The 19,317-nt window shown below is 37.7% G+C and overlaps 1 protein-coding gene across 4 annotated transcripts in view; it reads right to left on the bottom strand.

The window, feature by feature from the left end:
- The window catches only part of csnk1g1 (casein kinase 1, gamma 1), a 65,966-nt gene that overhangs the window by 11,707 nt on the left and 34,942 nt on the right, over window positions 1-19,317 (bottom strand). For 2 of the 4 annotated variants that reach the window (XM_061974871.2, XM_061974872.2), the window contains exons 5-12: window positions 18,125-18,276; window positions 14,162-14,396; window positions 14,001-14,086; window positions 9,968-10,052; window positions 9,692-9,840; window positions 9,504-9,611; window positions 7,501-7,611; window positions 999-1,105 (exon numbers count right to left, since the gene is read on the bottom strand). In XM_061974871.2, the coding sequence (XP_061830855.1) occupies window positions 999-1,105; window positions 7,501-7,611; window positions 9,504-9,611; window positions 9,692-9,840; window positions 9,968-10,052; window positions 14,001-14,086; window positions 14,162-14,396; window positions 18,125-18,276 (1,033 nt within the window). The remainder of the gene's footprint in view (window positions 1-998; window positions 1,106-7,500; window positions 7,612-9,503; window positions 9,612-9,691; window positions 9,841-9,967; window positions 10,053-14,000; window positions 14,087-14,161; window positions 14,397-18,124; window positions 18,277-19,317) is intronic. The other 2 variants (XM_061974874.2, XM_061974875.2) reach the window with 1 other exon arrangement.

Genomic DNA, 19,317 nt, shown 5'->3' with positions numbered 1-19,317 from the left:
CAACTTTCCCTTAATCAAAAATGCTTGGGAGATGTGTGTCCTAATTGTGAATCGTCAATTAAATATGAGTGGTGATGGACACGAGGTTACACAGTTTTTTGTGTACATTTGACAAAAAGCTAAGAGATGTGTAATATTTGACATGGAAAAAGTGGCAATAACAATGCAGTGGAGGAGTGACACAATTGATGCCATGAGGAGTGTTAAGAAATGCATGTCCAGCATCATTGCAGCACTGTTAAGTGACATAGACTCGCCATCAGAGCGCCTGTCAACCAGTCATTATATTAAACAGGTGTGTGAAGGGACACGTCCTCATTGAGCAAAAATAATTTAGTGCAAATTCATTGTTATTCATAATAGGACAACAATCTATTGTTGCATATTTTAAGTTTTGTTTGGAAAAGCAGAAACACTACAGTACATGTAGTGCACTGATACAGTGATAGCAAAATGTTCATCTTTCAGGCTAATTTTAGAAGGAAGACATAGAATATACACTTTGGGATCAACGTGAGCTCATTACAACATCAACAAGCCGCCTGCTGCAGACTGGCAACATTTGGTCAATATTAACCAATCAATATTAAGTAACTTGTCACCTTGTATGCATTTTTATTCAGTAAATCACTTTTTTTTTCTCGCATTTTCTTAGTCAGCAGTGACACCTTTAGCAGAGTAGGTGGTGAGCCATGCTCGATGGCGTCATTGCTGCTAGGCGCTAAAGAGAGGGATGTAATAGGCTCCAAATCATCATGATTGGCATCTTTGAAAAGTTGATTCAGATGAAAGGCACAAGGGGCAAACAAATGGGTGTAAAGATGGGCAACCCACACAGTCGAAACAGGAGATACAAGACTAAAATGACGGGAATCACAAAATCCTCAGCATAGCAAAAGACAGCGAGAGGGAGGCAAAAGAAGGTTGAGAGGAAGAGCAGGAAAGAAGAGGCAGCATAGGGATATGGAGGAGAAGAGGTGCGGCTGCATGACACATACTTGGCCTCGTCCACCACTTCCACCTCTGCCTGGGCTGTAATTGGTGCATTGGAATGAGCTGCTAGTGGATCGTCAGCATTCAGCTCCCCGTTGGTTGAACTGACCACCTGTAGCACACACATGCAATGGTCAAGTCAAATATATCCGCTTGTTTTCAACCACATAACTCCAAAGTTAACATTACGCTCACTGCACGGATGTGTGCGTCAGTCTCACAATACAAGTTGTTATAATGTTGGATACGTGTCATGAACACTGCCAAAGTGTCAAATTATAAGGTGCATGAATTTTGGCATGAATTTTGGCGTGAGCTTGCACGCGGTTTTGGATGCCTCTGTTCTCAGGGCTTTGCAGTCTGGCTACGTTGTGGCGTCATAGCGAGATGGACGTTCTTATTTCAAGCTCTCAGCCAGAGGGCGAGGAGCTCCTTCCCCACTGCTTCAGGCTATGAAGAAAAACAAATTATAAAAATAACATACACCCCTTAACAATCTTACAAAAACGGGCACTTAGAATTATCCATAATGTGGGGTTCAAGGAGCACACAAATAGCTTATTTTTAAAAGGTCAAAACTGTTAAAATTTCCTGATTTAGTAGAATATTTGACAGGGCTTTTTATGTGAAAAGCAAGACGTTATCAATTGCCTGCAAATATTCAAAGTTTATTCATAGAAAGGGATGTGGGGTGTAACCTCAGAGGAACGGCAAAATATAAACACGCTTTAGCACTTAGCACAAGGAAAAGTTTTTGTGTCTCAGTCTGTGGGGTAACAATATGGAACAGCCTGAGTGATGAGCTCAAACACTGTTCAAACATTGAGCATTTTAAGTAATTGTACAAATCTAATATTTTGGTTCGGTATAATGAGGTCTAGGTTTATTTTGAATGGGAGTATGAATGACTTATATGATTTACTTATGATGATATATTGAAAATTGTAAGCACATTGTTCTGGGCAAATTAAGTTACGGTATGTGGCTCCAGATGAATGTGATAAAATATGGTTCAGAGGAAACTGGATATTAGTTAAAGTAACCATGTAAAAAAGGGGGGATTCAAAAAGTGTATACTTCTTCCCATTACCCTTCTGAGATATGTTTAATTTAATTAAATTTTTTGTGAAATAATAATATTGCCATTGAGCATAAGATTGTTCACTGGAGATATGTTTGTATATTATGTGCTACATGTATGAGGTGGAGTTAACTATGACATACTCAATAAACATCTTGACTTGATTTGACAAAAAAATATAGGATAAAGTATTACTTTCATCTAATTGTGGCATGCACATAACACTGACATGCAGTGACATAAATGCTGCTAAAAGCAGCTATTTGTTTATGCAGGATCTGAATTGGGTGTACCTGATATTGTGACTGAGTGAATCTAAATAATGTCTACGAAAAATGCTTTCGACCATGTCTTGGAAAAAAAAAGCGGTGACAACTTCCATCCATCCATCCATTTTCTACCGTTTATTCCCTTTGGGGTCGCGGGGGGCGCTGGAGCCTATCTCAGCTACAATCGGGCGGAAGGCGGTGGACAAGTCGCCACCTCATCGCAGGGCTAACACAGATAGACAGACAACATTCAGACTCACAGCCACACACTAGGGCCAATTTAGTGTTGCCAATCAACTTATCCCCAGGTGCATGTCTTTGGAAGTGGGAGGAAGCCGCAAGATATATATTTGAACAGTGTACATTTTCAAAAGATAAATTATGATACTTTTATAAAGAGAGGTGCATGGTTCCATTTGCAATCTGGGAACGCCTCCAGAAACACACATCTTGCAGACGGACGCAAAAAATGAGTTATAAAAGTGACGGTGGAGCAAAATTTACACAGAACTTAAACCAAAGCATATCCAATAGATGTTATCTAGACCACAAGGAAGTGTTTTAAAATATAGTCAAAACCATCATAGGTTGCCTTTAATGGGATGTATGTATCGAGCAGGCGTGATGTTTTAGAAGTAGGCCAAGTTCTGCTTTGTGACAACAATTTGGTTTGTCACCTATGTGGAGGATATATAGTATTATAGTTAAAGTTAAAGTTAAAGTACCAATGACTGTCACACACACACTAGCTGTGGTGAAATTTGTCCTCTGCATTTGACCCATCCCTTTGTTCACCCCCTGGGAGGTGAGGGGAGCAGTGGGCAGCAGCGGTGCCGCGCCCGGGAATCATTTTTGGTGATTTAACCCCCAATTCCAACCCTTGATGCTGAGTGCCAAGCAGGGAGGTAATGGGTCCCATTTTTATAGTCTTTGGTATGACTCGGCCTGGGTTTGAACTCACAACCTACTGATCTCAGGGCGGACACTCTAACCACTAGGCCACTGAGTAGGTAGGCCACTGAGTACCAAACACATTTTTATATACAGTATATAGAACTATTATACTAAAGCTATACAGCGCGAAATACATAATTGCATTTGATTATATGCAGTTTTTTTCTTTTGGTAAAAGACAAATATTCTGTCATCTTGGGCTTTGGGAAACAGACTCCTCCTTGCTAGCTACAGTCCTCAATAAATGAGCTTGCTTGTGTCAACCCAGTCAGCTGTATTTTGTTACATGGGTATTGCTTTCTGCTTTATCCCTTCTTAACCATTATGCAACTCATCCTGTAGTCTGTGTGCAGAGCTGTAGCGATACAGATGGGTGTTTGATGACCAGGAGATGTGGGCCTAATAAAATATCTACAATCGACACTTTTAACATTTTATATTTGGCATACAGCAAAATACTGTAGATATGAGTGTAAACTTGATGCACGTTAAACACTCAGAACAGTACAAGTTGTATCTTAATATATCAATACCCTAAAGCTGTATACAGAAAGGCACCACGCTGTTTTTGAAAATTGTACATAGGGTGAAAGACTTCAGCAAAAGAACGACAAGGGATGTTCAAGGAAGAAAAATACACACCAGAATCTCGAGGATAGACGGTCTTGCATTCAGAGTACTAAAATCTGAAATACAACCCCTGCAAAATGTGGAATCATTCATCTGGGAGGATGTTTTTCAGTTGTTTAATTTTGTAAAAAAAAAAAGAAAAGAAAAAAGATAACAGACATGACACTAAACTCGTCAGTTGAAATGGCAACTTTCTGGCTTTTAGAAACACTAAAATAAATCAAGAAAATAAATTGTGGTAGTCAGTTTCCATCTATTTTCTACAGCTTGTCCCTCTCGGGGTCGCGGGGAGTGCTGGAGCCTATCCCAGCTGCATTCGGACAAGTCGCCACCTCATCGCAGGGCCAACACAGACATAATTTTCATATTAAGCAAAGTTAAAATATGGAATCACTCAATTTGGAGAGAAAAAAATATGGAATTTTGGTTTGACAAAAAACACACCACTAGTACCTTGTTGCACCACCTCTGGCTTGTTAAACAGCTTGCAGTCTCTGAGGCATGGACTTAACAAGTGGCAAACAGCACTCCTTATCAATTTTAGTCCAGATTTCTCTAAATGGCTGTTGTCAGATCAGCTTTGCAGGTTTAACTTTTGTCAAGGATACACCCCCCCCCACCATTTTTTTTCAATTAGATTGAGATTTGGACTATTTGTAGGATATGACATTGACCTTAAGAATCTTTATTTAAGGAACATTTTTGCCGTTTTTGCTCCATGGCAGAATACACTGTCATCTTGAAAATTATGTCAACATCCCCAAACGTCCTTTCGATTGATGGAATAAGAAAAATGTCCAAAATGTCAATGTAAACTTGTGCATTTATGAAAGCTGTAACAGCAGCCATCTCCCCAGTGTCATGACTTGACATGCAGCCTCACATCATCAATGACTGTGGAAATTAGCATGTTTTCTTCAGGCAGTCTTTCAAAACTCTCATTGGCGTGTCACCATCAAATCACTCGCCAAACAGCAATAGATGATATCTGTCTATTCTTTGTTTATAATGTATTTTTTCTGCTGGATCTACTCTCTATTTTATGCTGCCCTTTTTATGTTGCAGCTGTTACATATTCTGTAATATTGTACATGGTAATTGGGATTTGTTATACATTGCATATATTATATTATATTTTTATATATCAGTATATATTATATACTTTATATATAATATGTAAATATTACATATCTGTTATATTTTATATTGCTACTATGGTACATTTTCAGTCTACTTTATATCTGCATTATGCTTTCCACCCTTACCCTTTCCATCCTTTGAAACTGAGCTACTGTGTGGAACAATTTCCCTTGTGGATCAATAAAGTTTGTCTAAGTCTAATGCTTTAAGTTTTCTATCTTGATGCTTTAATGTTTCCATGGTCTACCAGTATGTCTGCCTCTTACAACCTTCATGTTGTTTACACTTGGTCCAGATTTTAGACACAGCTGATTGAACAATCAACATCTTTTGTTACATTGCGTGATGATTTGCCTTCTTGAAAAAGTTTGAAAATCTTCCCCTTTGTTTTAATTGACATCTCTTGTGTTGGAGCCATGATTCATGTCAATCCACTTGGTGAAACAGCTCTCCAAGGTGTGAACACTCCTTTTTAACTACAAACTAATGTACATATTTATTGTCATGCAGGTGTTAGCTTTGAAAATGTTACAGGGTGATTCCATAATTTCCCCTCAAAATTGAGAGATTCCATAATTTTTTTGATGATATATCTAAAAATGTAACTGTTACTATCGCAATTTATACTCTTGATTTCTATTAGTGTTTCTTAAAGCCTGAAAGTTGCCATTTGAAATGCAAATGCTTTGTGTCATGTCTGTTCCATTTCTTTTGCCAAAATAAAACATCCTCTAAGACTGGTGATTGATTCCATGTTTTTTTTTCCGGGGATTGTATATCCTGAATTGCAGAGTATTTCAGTGCAATGTCATTCAGAGATAGTACAATGTTAAAGCAGAAGTTGTCAGAAGCCACATGGATGACAGCAAAGTGAAAATTGGGAGAATCAGTGGAGTCGACCGCTAATGTTTTCTACGAAAATAAAGGGCAGGGCATATGATACATTTTGGTGGAAAATATATTGTCCCACAAATTATTGCCGATATACGATATTATTGTCAGCATTATTTTGACACCAATTTAAGCACTAATGTGATCATAATAACTACAAATATACAATAATGCAAGCAACCCTTTAAAACGCAATAAACTTTTAAATTTTCATTAGTATTTTTTACCAATTGTAATTTAAAAGTCAATGACTTTTTATTACATTAAATAAGTACTGAAACAAACATAAAATGGACTCTCAATCTCTGTCAGCAAGAAATAAATAGTGAACATCTGGAAGTGCAATTTTTTACTAGTTGGAAAAACTGGGTAGGGTAGTTTCTTTTGTTGTCTTTTTTTTGTTGCCATCAATATCTAACCAACCCCAGCATAATGGCTTGTTCATACGTGTCTGACGGTTAATCTTGCTTGTTTGGTTTGAAGCTGAAATATTCCTACAACGGGACATTTGTCTTTACTATCATTCTAATTTTTGTTACCTTGCGATGCTTCTCACCAGCGAGTCTTTGTCTTTGTCAGAACCTAGTATTCCCGCCTCCATTCAGACAAAGATTGTGGATAACTGACAAGAGGATTCACTCCCTTCATTTAATTCTACTATTGAACGAGCGTGCTCCGGTGCTGCGAACCATGCAAAGAATGAACCCTCTTGTACCCTGTTTGAAAGCGACAGACAAAGAAAACCAGTACACTAACATGGCAGTTTATTGATACCGACAAAATTATTGAGTTCATTTTCATTTATCATTCGATTAATCTACTTATCGGCCCAGACCTTGTTATCAGAAGGTTTGATGTTTTAACATTAAGATTACAGTGGCTGACTTAAACAAAAGTCATTTATTTTTGATGGCGACGGTTTGACCCATAAACAGACCTTTTGAGAGAAATTGTTTAGAATACGAATGAGTTGTGATGAGCCTCTAAGTTTCCTTTACAAATGAAACTTAAGTTTCTCCTACATGGCCATTTAAGTTTTACAGTATCAGGAGCATGCTTGAAATCAGGTCATCCTGCCATGCAAGAAGCTTCTCCATCTCATGAGAGATATAGAGATGTAAAGATCTGCAATAAAAATCTGCAGGTATATCATATCATCGTCATCGACTGTGCTGGGGGGCACCATGATGACATGCGGATGGTGGTGTGGGGAAAAATAACATTCTCCAGCCAGAGGTACAAAGGTGTGGGACAGGAACATGGTTATAGATCTGTCTCATACACGTCATTAGCTCTTGTAAATCTAATACATGCAGGTTAAAGTGCCAAAACAATATCAGAACAGTTTGTGATCCTTGACCTTGTCAGGGAAAGTGTTTAATCATGGTCTTATGTAGACTGGTATTAGAAAGAAGTAGGGGATTACATCAAAGTGCTTCTGACTTACATGTCACATGTATACTTGCCTCTAAGATGTATGAGACAGATCTGACTCCACAGACCTAGAGAGGGTTACTGGCTGATCAGGTGAGGGGTGTATACCTGCACTGAGCCCCCATGCCTGTCCGCTGCCAAGTGGGAAGTCAGATAGGAGGAGTTTGCTTGGCGAGTGGGCTGCACCTCCCATGCTCCTCGTCGATCAGAGACTGCAGTCTGCTCGGGAGTCAGGGACGCCGAGTGATGGGAAGGGAAAGTAGATTTGGGAGTGCAATGGGAGAGGGAGGGGTGATGGAATAGTTGCATTAAGAAATATGGGTATTTGAGTGTGCCAGGCCAGGTTCATGCAAAGCACCATGAAAATTGGAGAATAAAAAAAATGGAACGGAATAAAAAGAAGTGAAACCAAACAAAGCAAGACTTGAGCCAGAGGACTGAACAAGAAACTGTGTGCATGAAATGTGTGACTGACACCAAAATAGGTGAAGACGTGCATCTGAAGCTGGCCTCCATTTAAGGAATAGACAGTGACAGAAGACTCATACTAAAACAATGTTTGAACTGACCAAATGTTGTCCCAATAACAATTACAGTGGTCAATAGAGGTGGGAATCTTTAGACACCTCACGATTCAATTCAGATTTTTGGGGTGACGATTCAATTCAGAATCGAATCTCGACTCAACTCAAAAGTCGTTATTTATTATTTGGTAAATAAATCATAATTAAACCTTTTCAAAACAGTTCACAAGTTACAAAAAACCCTCTTGGCTGCCGACGTAAAACATGCACACTTATTTACAAATATCACTGAATGTTAATCGATCTAATAAAAAATAAAGCAACCACAACCAAATCCCTGCCTTACAATACTTGGGATAGACATTTACTTAGCAATTGAGAATACATACAAATACAATACTAAGAAAAGGGAATACCAAAAATTTATAAAAGCAACAATATCAATAATAACAACTACAATAGTTGTTCAATGTTTATAATTCAAAAATTTTGTTCTGGAAAAAAAAGGGGCGAGAAACATTTATTTTTTACGTTCATCATTTTAGAATCACAATAAATAAAGATAGCGATTTAAATGAAAATCAATTTTGTGAAGATTACTAGTGGTTAACTCAATAATGACAACCATTTCAATTGAAAACCCTGTAAATATTACTATAATATGAAAAAACAAAAAACACAACTAAATTAAAAGTTTTTTATGTACGGACCGAGCTGTCTGGCACAGAAAATTATGCTGGCTTATCCATTTCATTGTGGTCACCCTTAAGTTTTTAAAGATCATTTACAGGTAAAACTCAAAACATTTTATTATCTTGCAAAGGTTCATGTATTCCAGCAAATAGATTCACAAGGTGAAACTACTATATGACATAGGCTCATAACATGCAACTCAAGATATTTCAAGATTTCTTTTTATATAATTTAGATAATTATGGTTTACAGTTTATAAAAATCTAGGAAAATTGTGGGTTTTCAAAAACTGTAAGCCATGATCATCAAAATTATAAAGGCTTGATGTATCTTACTTTGCATGTAATGAGTTTATATCACATATTAGTTTCACATTTGAAGTTAAATTGTTGACATGAATGGACTTTTGCATGAAATTGCTTTGGTTTCTGAACGATTCAGTTTTCGTCTGACCTTTTTAATGAAAACTGAGGTACCACTGCGTTTTGTCTACACCTATCGTGATGGTAATTCCATCAAAATTTAAGATCTCATAGCATATAAGGGGGAAAAAAAGTATGCTTCCAAATCATTTTGTTGGTTGAGTGGCTTGCTATAAGGGCATTGTACAAAGTCTCTGGCATCACCAAATTTAGTGACCTGCACAGTGTTTGCCTAAAAACTGTAATAATTGTTCATTTCAAGACCTGTAGTTGGCAAGTAAGTTTGTGTGTTAATCATGTCATACTCAACACAAGGGTAAACAATTGTTTTAGAAATTGCAGGGACTATGATTAAGATAAAATTAGATGGTTACGTCACGATTTAACCTACATTTTCTGATTAGAGGATACTGCTGTCGTAAAGGCATAAACCAACCTGACATATACAATGGAAATACAAAACGTTTCCTACCTGATTTCTTATGGGTGGGTGAGCTGAGGTCCGGTCTCTGTGAGGATGGCTTTCTCTTGTGACTGCAGACGCCCCAGAGTCTATATGGACGGATCCCACTGGTGTGGGCTGCAAGGAACACCAACAACTCACAAAAACTTGTGCAAAACCTAATATTACTGCGTTAACATTTGATATGTGCTACTTACAATCTGCCTGCCAACCCAGTCGTACGTGTAGTCAAAGGTGTAACCTTTGCGCTCAAACAGTTCAGTGAATAAAGTCCTTAAATATTCATAGTCCGGCTTTTCAAAAAAATCCAGTCGTCTTACATAACGCAGGTAAGTGGCCATCTCCTCTGAAAGAAACAATACAAAATGGTTTGAATTCAGCTTATGATTGTGGTGACTTATCTGTTAAACACCAGACTACAATTGCCCTGTTACAATCAAAGAGTTACAGCACTGGAAGATGAATCAGAATACCTGGGAAGTTCTCACACAACACCTCGATGGGAGTGTTTCTTTTGGTATCTCCAATCTTCTGGTATCTTTCTTTTAGTGTATCAGCCTGCAGGAGATCCAATGCAGGTATAAAACAAGTACAAACCACCTCTAATGCCCAAAGTAGGCATATCTGGACTGGATGTGATGATGTTTTACATTTTGGCGAAACTGCAGTTGAGTACTGTATACTTTATTATCACTTAGCGGTAATCAGAAACAATTGAAGTTGTACATTGTGTAAATTCTTCTACTTTTCAAAAAAAAACAGTATCAGGAGCATGCAAAAATCCTTAAAAATGACAATCATGCCAATGAGTGTATGAAAACTTCTAATCATAATTAAAAGAACAGAATGTCACAAAAGTGAATACACATTTCAGCAACCATTTTAATTACAGTATATTGTATATTCAAGGGACAATACTATAAGAATTTAATTAGAATATTATTTACAGTAGTCAGAGTTGTGTTGTTGACATCTATTCATACAATAATGGCTGTAAGTCTCAATATTATTATTTTTAACCTGTCCTGTCCAGCTATGTAAGGAAAAAAATATTGTTGATTTATTGATTCCCATATCTGCTGTATAGATATACTTTACAAATAGAGAGGTGTGGGATAATTCTCCAGTTGCATTATTCGTATTTAACTTTAATAAATGTTGGGACATATTTGGTGTTTTGCACAACCAGACCGGATCAGTAAAGGATAGGAAGAATAACAAGACAGTGGGGTGAATTGTGGGGACAAGAAGGATGAGACAGAGAGAAACAATAAAAACAACAACATCAGCAGAATCCTCAGAAACTGTATCTACAAATATATATATATTTTTTTGTACCAATGATTGTCACACACACACTACGTGTCGTGACAGTATGGTATTTGTATTCAGATTAACAAATGAATAATTACTACACTACAATCATAATACTATTAATAGTGATGCCAGTTAATAAGACTGATAATATTAACTTCATAATCATTACTATCACTTCAAATGTATAATATATTTATATAATCTCAACAACTGCAGCATCTTGAATACATTAGTAAATTATGGGGAAAAAGAGAGAGAAAAATATTTATTTATGTAATAACATGATAATGACAGAATGAGTCATGCTTAGTGCTGTGCTGTGTTGTAGGTGATGTGTCTTTGTAGGAGTGCAAGTTTGTACTTATGTATGAATCTGTGTTTGCTAATGTGTGTATGTGGGAATGTATGCGTGTGTAAGTATGTTTTTTTTTGTCAGAGTATGTGTACAAGGTATTATTTTCAAAAGGAGAGTAAATGTACTGGTATGTTCATTTCCAGGCTGTACACAGACTACTCTAGAGCAGTGCTTCTCTATTATTTTCTGTTACACGCCCCAAGGGAAGAGGAAAAACATTTTCGTGCCACCCACACTGTCTGTCGCGACTATTAACATCTAGTGTCTATATAATTTTTGTAATATGTACACATCAGCATAACATTGTATCGTTCTCAACTTTTAACAAAAAAAGAAAGAAATGCAATCAACTTACAGCAAAAAAACAACTTAAACATTGTTTTTAGTCCGCAACAGAAAATATTTTATGTTAATCAATTTGCCTGAACATTTTAATTTTTTTAAAATCCTTATTTAAACTATAAACAGTTTTTGACCGAGTTAAACCATTTGACACCAAAAATAAAATTAAATAAACTCAATAAATAATAATACATTCAAATTAATTCGCAACATTAACTCAGGAGCACAATATATAAAATAGTTTAACCCAGTGTTTGTCAACCATAGGGCCCATTGCTGGGGTGTGAGTGCCCCCCAGAGTGTCACCAAAAATATCTGTTTCTCAGCTCTGGTCTGTACGGGCCGCAGCAGTACAATACACTTTTCCACCATTTGTGGCAGTAACTACAATATCAAACCAGAGTCGTGCATAGAGAAGAGCGCGGCCAACTAAACAAGAGGCGCCATCTTTGTGTTCGACTTTCTCTTCTGCTCTTACCAAGTAGCATTATTTTAGTTTTACTGAGAATCAAAGATAGTCTGTTTTTGTCAAACTGTCTCTTTAATTTGTTAATTTCTTCTGTTATTATTTGTATTAGCTTCTGTATGTTCTCTCCTGCACATAACGCAGACTTTGTGTCGTGTGTTTACCTTACACAAGACACTGTAGTGTGTCGGTCTGCAGTGTTGACGGCAAACCTTCACTTCCCATATTTGTCTCCTTTACAAATTGTGGGGAAAGAGATGTAAAAGCTTTCCACATTTATCGCGGGTAGAGCAGCCCCATGCTGCACAACATGGCATTTTACACGCCGAAAAACTAACAAGGAAGCGGCACAGACACACAATATCACTCAAAGTTGGTAGCAGTCATGGCGCTCTGTAGACAATGACTAAACTGCATGAGTGCCTTTTGACTAGTCATTGAGATCGCCTGAAACCGGGTTGGCCATACTCTTTATACACGACTCTGTATCAAACAAACCGAAGAAGTCTGGAGCTAAAGTCTTTGAGTCTTCTGTACCTTCAGTTGTATTTCATTTTTATTAAATGGTAAATGGGTTATACTTGTATAGCGCTTTTCTACCTTCAAGGTACTCAAAGAGCTTTGACAGTATTTCCACATTCACCCATTCACACACACATTCACACACTGATGGCGGGAGCTGCCATGCAAGGCGCTAACCAGCAGCCATCAGGAGCAAGGGGTGAAGTGTCTTGGCCAAGGACACAACGGACGTGACTAGGATGGTAGAAGGTGGGGATTGAACCCCAGTAACCAGCAACCCTCCGATTGCTGGCACGGCCAATCTACCAACTTCGCCACGCCGTCCCCATTGACAATTTATTTAAAAAACATACAGTATATATTGTTACTATTACTCTTTTTGTTAGAATTTAATTTAGCACTGTGTAAATGTATTCTTCATCAGTTTTTATGAGTCCTTTCTGTTGCAATATATTTGATTAGTATGTATTTTTGTAATCAGCCTGACCTAAGTCTTGATAATAACCTTTCTAATTAACAGTTTAGAAGGATAAACCGTGTCAGATGATATGAAAACATGTAAGTAAATTAGATATAATTATGAAATATGATTACAATTAAGAGTGACATTACACATTCAGTGTTAAATATTTGAGTGGGCTCTGGCCCCTACATAGTGGAAAAGTTAGGCCCTGAGTTCAAAAAAGTTAAGAACCCCAGCTTTAACCTACAAAACAAAAATTAATACAACAATGTGTGCGGATTTTTTAAATCATAAATCAAAATGAGGAAGTGAAGATTAATGTGCGCAGTTTTTGGAAGTGGGGTTTGAAACATGATACTGATAAAGCATGTTCCCCGCCTTCCCTCCCCAGGTGGGCCCACCTTGATATTTGAGAAAAATTACTCAAGAGGAATAGAACAATTAACATATTTAACCTAAAAGACGGTATTTTGGTTTGGAACATTTAAGTTAGTTTATGTAATAGTAAGTCACGGAAGCTGCCCAATCACATCCTTACTGTATGCTTACTTTCTGCCAAAAAAGTTATTCCATTGACCAAACTATACTGGTGTAAGATCATTGCCCCCTCCAGAGTACCGAATCACAAGCGTGAACGCAGCCAGCCTTAAAGATTAGGCAAGTTAGTAAACAGAAGTAGTTCCGATGGTAATTTTATTTTAGGTGTTTTTTTTCAGATGTATCTTACTGTCTTTGTTTATTTTTGTGATTTTTATTATGTATTTTATCTATTCTTCTGAACAGCACTTTGGTCCACTATTTTTGTGCTCTACAAATACAGTTGGATAATGAAAATAATGGTGATCAATGAGGCAGATACATTTTACTGTAATCTACAGGTTATATGTATATACCGGTAATTGATATAGAACCCATGCTTTAGCAAAATATATATATTTTGGGTCCGTACAGTTATAAAGTGGTTGCTGATGTGAGCAGTTGCACTCTTGTGAGCCACTGATGGCTCTTTTGATCTTGGACATGGTTTAAAAGTTGTCCTACCTTCAGTCCTTGCCATGGCAAACTCCCCCGAAGGAAATACATGAACATGTGACCTAAGGCTTCCAGGTCATCTCGTCGGCTTTGCTCTATATCAAAACATTTCATACTTCCTTAACTTCCATAAAACACCTTATAGGATTTCATAGCGTGTCATAGCGTACCTTTGCCCAAATGTGTGTTGATGGACATGTAACGGGCAGTACCAGTCAAGCTCTTATGCTCCCGGTATGGAATGTGTTTTTTGGTCTCAGGGTCGATGTACTCTTTGGCCAGGCCAAAGTCAATGATGTGGATGATGTGCTCCTTTTTATTTCCTTGCCGCCCGATGAGAAAGTTTTCCGGTTTCACATCTCTATAGATGAGGTTTTTAGAATGCACATACTCCATCCGAGATATCTGTTGCGAAAGGATACATGTCAGAAAAGGTAGCAACAGAGAGGGAAAACAAACAATAGAAAACTACCTACATATCTAACTAAGCTGGGATGGCAGGTACTGACTTTATGATGAGAAAAAAAAAGTAAAAATTGAAGGAGATTGCTGGAGAGATGCTAGCGTTCTTCCTGAGTCAAACAAAGTATTTATTTTGTCAAATTTGACGTATTAAGCTATTAAAATGTTTTGTTGGGTTGATTTACTGTAAGCTACTGAACATGTTTAAACTTTGCAAATAAATAGAATTTCCAGTGATTATTGACAAAGAGCCACGCAAACGGACTGTATTACAGTCAGTCCACAATTTACATTGATCGCCAAAATAATCAACAAAATTAAAGTAAAGGTGCGTCATTTCATCAATGCGATCGGGCTTCTACACGCAATGCAGAGAGAAGATGAGGAAGTGTTCACAGGTGACCATAGAGACAGAAATCGCATGCTGTCTTGTAAATAAGATAACGCTATTTAGCTTGTCTAACAAAATAACATAATACAGACTTGTTCTTTAATAAAAGGTACACAATTATTTTAGTTGTGATCTGGCACTGTATAAAAAAATTACAATTACATCAAATTACCTTCTTGGAGGTAGGGTGCATGTTAACATAAAGGCTTGTCTTCAGGCCTGTATCTGTGCCAACCAGCACAAAACCCCAAGACACTTTGAGAAAAGCAACATGTGCCGATTGAAATCTCTGAATATTCTAAAATCAGGTTTTACAGATTGAAAAAAATTAACATTCCTGGAGAAAAGAGGTCTGTGTATTTGTTGATGTATAATATTTATGAGATATTAATACAGTAGTAATGCCTTTTGAAAAAAGTGGTTTCTCCCAACACTGGAAGCATGATAGGAATAAGAGCAATGACCTCCATCTCTCAGGGATGTAGTTGGAGTGACAGGACTCCTAATAAAATTGAGGGAATACATATGACTGACCTTCCAAGTGCATTTAATAGTTTTTATTCTCAGTTTGAAAAGAATGACTTTTCTGATAATATTTCACTCCTCAAAAAGTATTACCTCTGATCCAAACATTATTTTTGAGCAGGAGCATGTAAGAGATATTTTAAAACAGGTCAAAATAAGGAAAGTCCCTGGCTCAGACCTTATTTGTGAGCACACTCTCCAATATTGTGCTGATCAACTTTGCAGTGTCCTCCAGCTTATATTTCAAATGTCACTGAACTGTAACCAAGATTCCTGGCATCTGGAAATCTTCTACTGGGATTCCCATCCCAAAAACATCTATGTCCAAGCAGTTTAACGATTTCAGACCAGTTGCATTACCATCACTAATATTGAAAATCTTTGAGAAAATTGTTAAAGGCTTGGTCATGTATAGAGGGACTTGATCCACTACAATTTGCCTATCAAGCAGGAAGAGGTGTAGATGACGCAAAGCTTTTTATACTCAACAACCACTACAAACACTTAGAGAAGCCACAAGCCAGAGCCAGACTCCTATTCACTGATTTTTCTTCAGCATTTAACACAATGCAGCCACATCTCTTAATAGAGGCTTGTGTCTAAATTTGAATTGTCTCACCAGCTTGTGTTATGGATTTTAGACTTTTTAACCGGCAGAGAGCAAAGAGCCTCTGTAAACAGCTGTCTCTCTGACTTTGTAACCATCTCCACGGGTTCACCGCACGGATGTGTCCTTTCACCCTTACTTTTTATAATGTATACTGATTAATGCATGAGTAGGCAGGTGGATAGCCATCTCATTAAATTATCTGAAAACACGGCACTGCTGTCCCTCCTCTAAGGTTCAAAGTCATAGCATGAGCAACCTAACTGCTTTTATCTCCTGGTTGGACTGCAACTTTTTGTTTTTGGATTAAAAAAAATAATTTAAGAATTAATTATTGATTTTAGACTTAAGGGAATTTCTACCGAGTGAAGCGACTGGGATGGGAATCAGCACCTCCAAGTCCGAGTCCATGGTTCTCGCCCGGAAAAGGGTGTAGTGCCATCTCCGGGTTGGGGAGGAGATCTTGCCCCAAGTGGAGTAGTTCAAGTACCTAGAAGTCTTGTTCACGAGTGAGGGAAGAGTGGATCGTGAGATCGACAGGCGGATCGGTGCGGCGTCTTCAGTAATGCGGACGCTGTATCGATCTGTTGTGGTGAAGAAGGAGCTGAGCCGGAAGGCAAAGCTCTCGATTTACCGGTCGATCTACGTTCCCATCCTCCCCTATGGTCATGAGCTTTGGGTCATGACCGAAAGGACAAGATCACGGGTACAAGCGGCCGAAATGAGTTTCCTCCGCCGGGTGGCGGGGCTCTCCCTTAGAGATAGGGTGAGAAGCTCTGTCATCCGGGGGGAGCTCAAAGTAAAGCCGCTGCTCCTCCACATCGAGAGGAGCCAGATGAGGTGGTTCGGGCATCTGGTCAGGATGCCACCCGAACGCCTCCCTAGGGAGGTGTTTAGGGCACGTCCGACCGGTAGGAGGCCACGGGGAAGACCCAGGACACGTTGGGAAGACTATATATCCCGGCTGGCCTGGGAACGCCTCGGGATCCCCCGGAAGGAGCTGGACGAAGTGGCTGGGGAGAGGGAAGTCTGGGCTTCCCTGCTTGGGCTGCTGCCCCCGCGACCCGACCTCGGATAAGCGGAAGAAGATGGATGGATGGATGGAATTTCTACCGAGTGCATCATACACAACAAAAAAGTTGACATTGTTTCATCATACAAATACTTGGGGACCTTTTAATAACGACCAGCTCATTTTGATGTGAACACAGATTACCGGTATATAGTGAAGCGAGGACATTAGAGAATTCCTCTTCTCAAGGAATCTAAATTATTTCTCTTTCAGGCCTGTTATATTCCAACATTACTAGAGTAAAAATAAGAGACTTAAATTTATTCTGCATCCAGCAAATACTCCGAAAAGCAGAGTGCATTTTAGCCTCCTCGAGCCACGTCCTTGAGATTGAATTCTGTCTGTTGCCTTCAGGGTGCCGGTATGCTCTTCCTATGTGTAAAACAAATCGCTTGTCCAAATGTCTTAAATTTTTCAGAGGGTTCTTTTTATTTTTTCTTACCTTTTTTTTAATCCTTAAAAGCAATGTAGTTGCAGATCTCTACTTTTACAGTAGGCTATCACTAGCTTTTATATTAAACATTCTAAGCTCTATGTTGTTGTCTGACGTGTGTATTGTTGTATTGTCTAAGTAGTTATATACAGAGTTATTAGTAGGCTATACAAACCACAACAACTTGCTGCTCAAAATGAATTGGCCCTTGAGGGATTAATAAAGTTGTTTGAAATTAATTGAATAAACAATGTTATATTTTGCTCTACATCTGAATAAAGTTGCAGATGGTGGATTTTCCTAAAGTTTATTAAACATGTTTTCAATAATTGCAACTCCACTGATATCAATTCTTGTCTGTTAAGTGAATACCAAAATAAATATATTAATCCAAAACGAAGAGATAATGATCATGACTGCACAAAAATACATCATTTTTAAAATACAAATAAAATGAACTTGTAATGACAATTAATGCTAAATCAAACAAATGTTAATTATTTAGAGATACAATTTAATAGAGCAGTCTTTAAATGTGTTCAATGCAGTATCAGATTCCAAAAGGGTTAAATGCACCAACCGAGTGTAAAAAATGGGACTATATCAGTAATAATTAACAATGGCCTCCTTGTGAACAACTTACCAACTGGATTGCAATCATTAGGACAGTCTTCAATGAAAAGGTCCTGTCACAGAGGTCAAAGAGGTCCTCCAGACTTGGGCCTAACAGTTCCAGAACCATGGCATTGTATTTCCCACAGGGCCCAAAGTAAAAAACCTGCGGCACACCTTCAGCTGGAACACAAACAAATATTCAGAATACAAAAAGACAACTGTCAACATAACCTCAATCTTGCAATAGTTGAATTCAAATGTTTACAGGGGCAACAGATCACTGGTTAGGACAAAATTCCGTTGTGATGACGATGAAACAAAACAGTACCGGTACTTTTTCCATGCCTCTGTAATGCTCTGTACTGTGGTAGCTAAGATACTTTAGCAATATGGTTTATTACTGCTGCCTTCTTTGACAAATGTTATTTATACAGGTATAGTTGGGTCAAGGAAAACCACTGGAAGACACTGAGCAGAGAACAACACTTGAGAAACTGTACCAAACTAAAATGAAACTTGCAAATGCAACTTTAACACTCTTGTCGTACAAAAGTGGGCTTTCTGCAACTCCAAACTAAAATCATGTATGATGTTAAGTTCTAAACTATTTAAATCATAAAAAAAAGCAGTCAGGGCAAGTTAATGTGCGTCCAAAAAATGAATTAGAAAGTACTTTTATTTATTTATAAATACATATTATAGGCGAAAGTGATGCGAGCCAAGAGTTAATTGGACACATTAGATAATTAAAAAAACTAACACGAGGGATAATAACTATTTAGAGTACAATTATTATTATTAGTTCCAATTCCAAATCAATTCATAATTTTTATAAATCTAAAAAAAGAATACACTAAGAATAACTTTTATAAATATAATTTTTTAAAGCTATTCCTGCACTTTTTTGCTACACGAATACGTCCTACGTCAGCAGCAGAGAGGAACTATAGTAAGTGTTTTATTAATTTTTATACCAAATATGCAGCAAAATATGTTTGAATCAAGAATCGTGTTGAATTGTGAATCGATTCTTAATTGAATCGTCACCACATAAATCTGTATCGAATCGTGAGTTGTTGTTTTAAACTCGCCACTATAAAATGCCAATAAATCACCTGTTAAATACTGCTGGATGTCGTATATGGATTTTTAAGTTAAAAAATGTTATCATAATGAAGGCCACAGTTCTAAGAAACAGTCCCAGCAGTGTGTTATTTAAAA

This window comes from Nerophis lumbriciformis, linkage group LG15 (genome assembly GCF_033978685.3).
Source record: "Nerophis lumbriciformis linkage group LG15, RoL_Nlum_v2.1, whole genome shotgun sequence".
NCBI classification, from domain to species: Eukaryota; Metazoa; Chordata; class Actinopteri; order Syngnathiformes; family Syngnathidae; genus Nerophis; species Nerophis lumbriciformis.
The sequence above is the reverse complement of the archived record's forward strand: the minus strand, read 5'-3'. Positions and strand labels throughout refer to the sequence as shown.